The 5,847-nt window shown below is 34.4% G+C and overlaps 2 protein-coding genes across 2 annotated transcripts; one reads left to right on the top strand and one right to left on the bottom strand.

Annotated features, from left to right (window-relative positions):
* The first annotated feature begins 245 nt into the window (after positions 1-245).
* On the top strand, positions 246-3,558 carry LOC131623433 (metal tolerance protein 4-like). The gene is made up of 7 exons (XM_058894440.1): positions 246-531; positions 628-797; positions 1,376-1,574; positions 1,681-1,859; positions 1,940-2,090; positions 2,667-2,797; positions 2,967-3,558. The coding sequence occupies exons 1-7, from the start codon at positions 309-311 to the stop codon at positions 3,144-3,146; spliced, it is 1,233 nt and encodes a 410-aa protein (XP_058750423.1). The 5' UTR covers positions 246-308; the 3' UTR covers positions 3,147-3,558.
* A 354-nt stretch (positions 3,559-3,912) lies between these two features.
* On the bottom strand, positions 3,913-5,252 carry LOC131623434 (large ribosomal subunit protein uL16-like). Its single transcript, XM_058894441.1, has 4 exons — positions 5,159-5,252; positions 4,544-5,045; positions 4,366-4,447; positions 3,913-4,210 (listed from the first exon to the last, which is right to left on the bottom strand). The coding sequence occupies exons 1-4, from the start codon at positions 5,166-5,168 to the stop codon at positions 4,142-4,144; spliced, it is 663 nt and encodes a 220-aa protein (XP_058750424.1). The 5' UTR covers positions 5,169-5,252; the 3' UTR covers positions 3,913-4,141.
* Positions 5,253-5,847: the final 595 nt, after the last annotated feature.

Raw genomic sequence — 5,847 nt, 5'->3', positions numbered from 1 at the left:
AACATTTATTGGACTCATAAAATAAGGATGTATGGCTAGAATATACCAATTGAAAAGAATTATTATTATTATTATTATTATTATTATTATTATTATTATTATTATTATTATTATTATTATTATTATTATTATTATTATTATTTATTATCTTTTATATGTGACCAGTTATTACTTATCAAAAACTAGAAAACTATGTGCGTTCATTTTCATTATTTTTCTATTTTTGTTCGGTTTCATTTCCATTATTTATAGGAGTACTATACTGCATGGTTCATTTCATGACCTTCGTTGAAAATTCATAGCCAAACATGGACATGAATTCGGGTTCGGATCCTACGCGCCCGCTTTTGTCTCAAAATGACCGGAACTCCACCGAACACGGCGGCCGGAGAACCCAAATCCCTCGCCGGAACTCCGTTGCCTCCCTCAGATCCGCTTTCATGTCCATGCTTCCTGATAAGGTCCGTCCTTACCTTGACTCTGAGGATCCCTTCGAGGTTGATCTCTCCAAAGCCACCGCTTTAAGCCAAGGTGCATCTCTTTCTCTTTCTCTCTCTATATCTTCTTCTGTTTCTCTCTCTATATCTATATGTATGATGAAGTTGGATGATGACTATGAACGTGTAGGAGAGAAAGATTACTATGAAAAACAAATTGCTACTTTGAAATCGTTTGAGGAGGTTGATGCGGTGGTGGAATCTGATGGCATTGTTGAGGATGATAGAGAGGAATTAGCTCAACAAGAAAGAGCAATGAAGATTTCTAACTATGCAAATATAGTTTTGTTGATATTGAAGGTATATTCATTATTGATTCATGTCTTCAATTTCAGGTTTCACTTCACAGTTTTTGTTATACACGTGTGTAAAATTTTTCACGATTAGAGTGATTTTTGCTCAAAAGTTACTTTTTTTTTCACATAGGACAAAAGCTACTTTTTGATTTGATTCTTGACACAGAACAAAAGCTATTTTAGTTTTTTAATTTTATCAGCTAAACTAACGTTTGGAAGGAAAACCAATTTTATGTAATTGCAACCAGTTAAACACGTAACACATGTAATCATGGTGGTAGAGAGATTAATTTTTAAACTTGTGACTTGTGAAAATCCATTAGTAAACTCTTTGGCTTTTTGGATTGTCTGTTTGTTTGTTGTTATATTATTAATATTATTATACTTTGCTGCTGATACGTGTCCTTTTGTGAGGTAATTGAGTAAAATAATGTGTGTTTGGTTTGTTAAAACTGATATGTCAAACTTTTGATGTCAAATGTTATTTTGTTTTTTGTGTGTATGTTGAAAAGTATATGAATTCTAGAAGATATTGGGTGTTTATATTTTAATGTTTAAATAACAGAACTCATTGATGTGTAGATTTATGCGACGGTAAGGAGTGGGTCAATAGCGATTGCAGCATCAACTTTAGACTCTCTGCTTGATCTAATGTCTGGTGGTATACTTTGGTACACTCACCTAGCAATGAGGAACATAAATATCTACCAGTATCCTATAGGAAAGCTGAGGGTTCAGCCAGTAGGGATAATTGTTTTTGCCGCTATCATGGCCACACTTGGTGAGTCAACTTCACTAGAACTATATTCCTAGCTTGTATGAAGAGTTTCCCTCTTGTGATGACATGGAAAGACTTACAATGATACGTCAAATCGATTTTGTTACAGGATTTCAGGTGCTAATTACGGCCCTAGAACAACTAATAGAAAACAATCCTAGTGAAAAGATGACGGGGGAACAACTAATATGGTTGTACTCTATCATGATATTTGCAACTGTGGTGAAGCTTATACTTTGGCTTTACTGCAGAAGCTCGGGTAACCAGATTGTCCGTACCTATGCAGATGTAAGTGTGCCTCTCTTCTGATGTTTGCTTTCTTCAATTAAGTCAGTACAATTGAATGATAAAAACATGTCAACGTGCAGGATCACCACTTTGATGTGGTAACAAATGTAGTTGGATTAGTTGCGGCTATTCTTGGTGATAAATATTACTGGTGGATTGATCCGGTTGGAGCTATTTTACTTGCAATTTACACTATTACAAATTGGTCACGCACTGTCATGGAAAATGCAGGTAAATCTCATCAGAATTTTAAACAAAAAATGAAGTTGCAATATGTCTATTTACCCATGTGATAAAAACCACAAATTCTCTTCAGTGCTAATGTCCTTCAAAGGAAAAGTAGTTCATAAAACTTCACTGCCATGAAACAACTTTATTTTTGGTTGGCAATGGAAGACTTTAACCGATGGTTCTTTGTCAGTTTAATTTTACTAAACCAGCTGAACTTATATTGAAAATGATGCAAAACTATTTGCCAAAACCGGTATCTAGTATCCACCATCGGTTATTCAAGCAATTTGTCATCAAAAAAGACCAAAAGGTGAATTAGAGAATGACATAGCAACTTTATACCATAATTGATGCAGGTGAAAGTTCAATAAAGTTGTTCCAAATATTGGACAGAATTATATATAGTATTAACTTTTGCTCGCAGTAATATTTAAAAGCCAGATCTTAATAACCATCAAATGATTTGAAATTTACGATGTTAAATGCAATTGCTTAGTATAAACTAGTTCATTTGGTTGCCATTTTTCTGTGCATATAATTGTGTACCATTTCTGATCACTGCTACTTCCATTTCAGTTTCACTGGTGGGACAATCTGCGTCTCCTGAATTTTTGCAGAAGTTAACATATCTAGTTGTAAGGCACCCTGGAATTAAACGTGTTGACACTGTCCGCGCATATACATTTGGCGTTTTATATTTTGTGGAGGTATGGTTGAATTACCAAGAATCAATTTATAGCACCATTAGATACACTGCAAAACTCATCATTTACACCAAAAATGGTTGCACAAGAATAAACCTGGTTTTTAAAATTTTAGTTTGGCACTCTGCATTTGTTATTCTATGCCTCATCATTTGTGTCTGATTTTGAGCAGGTAGACATTGAACTTCCAGAAGATTTACGCTTAAAAGAATCACATGCCATTGGGGAGTCTCTACAGATAAAGCTTGAGAAACTTCCAGAAGTTGAGCGAGCATTTGTTCATCTGGACTTTGAGTGTGATCACAAACCAGAGCACTCAATTCTCAGTAAACTACCCAACAATCAGCCTTAAGCACATTTTTCCAGTCTATACACATAAGAAGAATTGCAAACTTTTGCAACTGAGTTTTCATCGACGATTTCTTCGTGAAGAGTGAAACTTTAAAATAGCAGGACCCAGCTGTTTAGTTATAGGAAGCTGATAATGCAACCAAGCTGCCAAACTTCGAGTTACTTTTAATGCAACTACTTTCTGTAATTGTTTTATTGGCCAATTGCAAAGTTTTCAATGTTTCATTAGGTCTATAGTTCATTTTGAAATCACACATGTTGTATTAAAGGTTACTTGTCGTGTTGTATCCTTAAGTTTATTCAATTAATGTAACAAGTAAATTTTCTCTAAAGACTGAAGAGAGTATATACATACCTCAATTTCTTGGAGATAATTTATTCGTATGACAAGTAAAACAAATATCTTCTGTTTATTTGGCCGTTGTCACTGTCACACAAGGCAAATATGGCTAATAATGATTGAACATGATAACCAAATTACTAGCAGACAAGCAAATTATATAAATCATGTGAGAAACATGGTTTCAATTTGCTTTGGCTCATTGCAAAGATTGGAGATGTCGTGACACTTCTTACCGTTCAACTGAAAAATAAATAAAATCGGATTATCAAATATAGAATTCGGATAGTACTCAAACAATTCAAACTTAGAGTAAGCTCATTAATCCCTAAATTCCAACAATTTGATTAGTTAATACTTGTCTTTCCTGTCATATTTCACATAGGAAATAGACCATCTTATATATTGATAACAATTTATATGCAACAAAAAATAAACACACTTTATTTAATATTGTTCCAACAATAACATTACATAATCAAAAGTCAGATACATTAAATTTGTATCTCTCATACCCCAGACATCTTGGAAAGTGCTGGAAAGACACTTGAATACACAAAAATTAAATACATATATATACTATTAATTAATCACAGTGTATGTAATCACTGATCATTAGAAACATCCATATTGAGCAGGTTGAAATAATTTCATGTCTAAGCAGACATTGGCAAGAAAGCTCTTCCTGGCTGGCGATTCGCCAAAGGTCCATGGCACCCAAGAACCTGAAAATGGACAAAGAAAACAAATTCAGCACATTCAATCCATAAAAAATATAGCCGAAACCTCCAACCTCTCTTCTTAGATGAGCAAATGAATCAGACATTCTTTCTATGACACCTCTGAAAAAATAGTGTCTGTGTTCGTGTCTGAAAATTACCTTAGCATTTACACCATCCGGCACAATTCTGTTCTCCGATTTCAACTTCAAGTACTCTTCTTGATCCAATTTAGTAAAACCCCTAAAATTTGAAAACAATTTTAAGTCATAAAATCAAAATCATCAACAAATGATTATGAATTGCGAAAATCAAGTATCAACAATCAACCATGCTTACCACTTTCGACTAACAATAATTTTCTGACGACCGGGGAACTTAAACTTAGCACGACGAAGAGCCTCTTGAGCATGAACACCATTCCCACTCTTACACCTAACACTCAACAGCACCTGCCCAATACTCACCCTAGCACACGTCCCCAACGGCTTCCCAAACGCGCCTCTCATCCCCGTCTGCAACCTATCCGCACCAGCACATGACAGCATCTTATTGATCCTCAACACATGAAAAGGATGAACCCTCACACGCAAATGAAACGCGTCTTTTCCAGCAAACTTCGACATGTACTTGTTGCAAGCAATTCTCGCTGCCTCCAATGCTTCGCTAGAAACATTCTCTTTCTCCCATGATACCAGATGAACGCAGAAAGGAAATTCATCTACCCCTTTTTTCTTCATTCCTGCGTCGTAGATTCGGATCTTTGGATCCGGAACGCCGCGGCAGAATCGGGATTTAGGATACGGTTTGTTCTTTATCTGACGGTAACATCTCGCCGGTCCTGATTAATCATATCACAAAATTAAGAAACAATACATTTGAATATTTTGAATTAAATGCAAAAAGTTTGAGATGAAAAAAAGTAAAATAATGAGAGTTTGATTTGTTTCTTACTTCTACCCATTGTTGATGATTTTTTTTTGTTGTGGTTAGAAACTGAAAGTTAGGATGAAAATGGAGGGAAAGAGAAGAGGGTGGTGTTTGTATTTATAACTTTGCATTAGCGCGTTTTGTGTGATTGCGTGTGGGCTTGCGTCATGTATTGAGAGTGGGCCCGGGCTTATTCTTTTGGACCAGGCCCATCTACGGCCCAGAATGTTCGAGAAGGCGGTTTAACTTGTTGTAGAGGTAATCGGTGATTACAAATGGATATAAAGGATACACGCAACTATTTTGGTTTTGAAGTTAAAGGATATATGCAATGTAAGTTAATAATTTGGTGCATGAGTTCAATTTTGTAACTATTTGTTTTAAAATTAGAAGCATGACATGGAAAAGGGGAAAACTGATATTGCTTGTCGGTGGAGCATTAACTTATTCTGATAGTGTATATCTATCTACTCGTAAAAAATTATTTGAATGTGGGAAGGAAAACATAAATTTGTATTCTAATATTTATTAAAATATTCTCCCAGTTATTATTATAAAACACTTATAAAAATTATTTCAAATTATAAATTATTTTATAATATATTAATTTTGTTTTTTCAAAGAGAAAAAAAGAAATGCATTGTCCCTATAAAATATTTTTTATTGTCAATCAATGCATCACAATAAATTACATTTTTATTTTTTAAAAAGAA

Source organism: Vicia villosa, unplaced genomic scaffold, assembly GCF_029867415.1.
Source record: "Vicia villosa cultivar HV-30 ecotype Madison, WI unplaced genomic scaffold, Vvil1.0 ctg.000063F_1_1_2_unsc, whole genome shotgun sequence".
In the NCBI taxonomy this organism is placed as follows: Eukaryota; Viridiplantae; Streptophyta; class Magnoliopsida; order Fabales; family Fabaceae; genus Vicia; species Vicia villosa.
Note: the sequence above shows the minus strand (reverse complement) of the source record. Positions and strands in the feature narration are given on the sequence as shown.

Excerpts from the sequence above, each read along its gene's own strand:
- LOC131623433 (XM_058894440.1), top strand. The coding sequence starts at position 309 with ATGGACATGAATTCGGGTTCGGATCCTACGCGCCCGCTTTTGTCTCAA. Across the intron at positions 532-627 it reads AGCCACCGCTTTAAGCCAAG|GAGAGAAAGATTACTATGAA; the intron begins GTGCATCTCTTT and ends ATGAACGTGTAG. Across the intron at positions 1,575-1,680 it reads CGCTATCATGGCCACACTTG|GATTTCAGGTGCTAATTACG; the intron begins GTGAGTCAACTT and ends ATTTTGTTACAG.
- LOC131623434 (XM_058894441.1), bottom strand. Across the intron at positions 4,448-4,543 it reads ATTATTGTTAGTCGAAAGTG|GGGTTTTACTAAATTGGATC; the intron begins GTAAGCATGGTT and ends TTCAAATTTTAG. Across the intron at positions 4,211-4,365 it reads CGGATGGTGTAAATGCTAAG|GTTCTTGGGTGCCATGGACC; the intron begins GTAATTTTCAGA and ends GTCCATTTTCAG.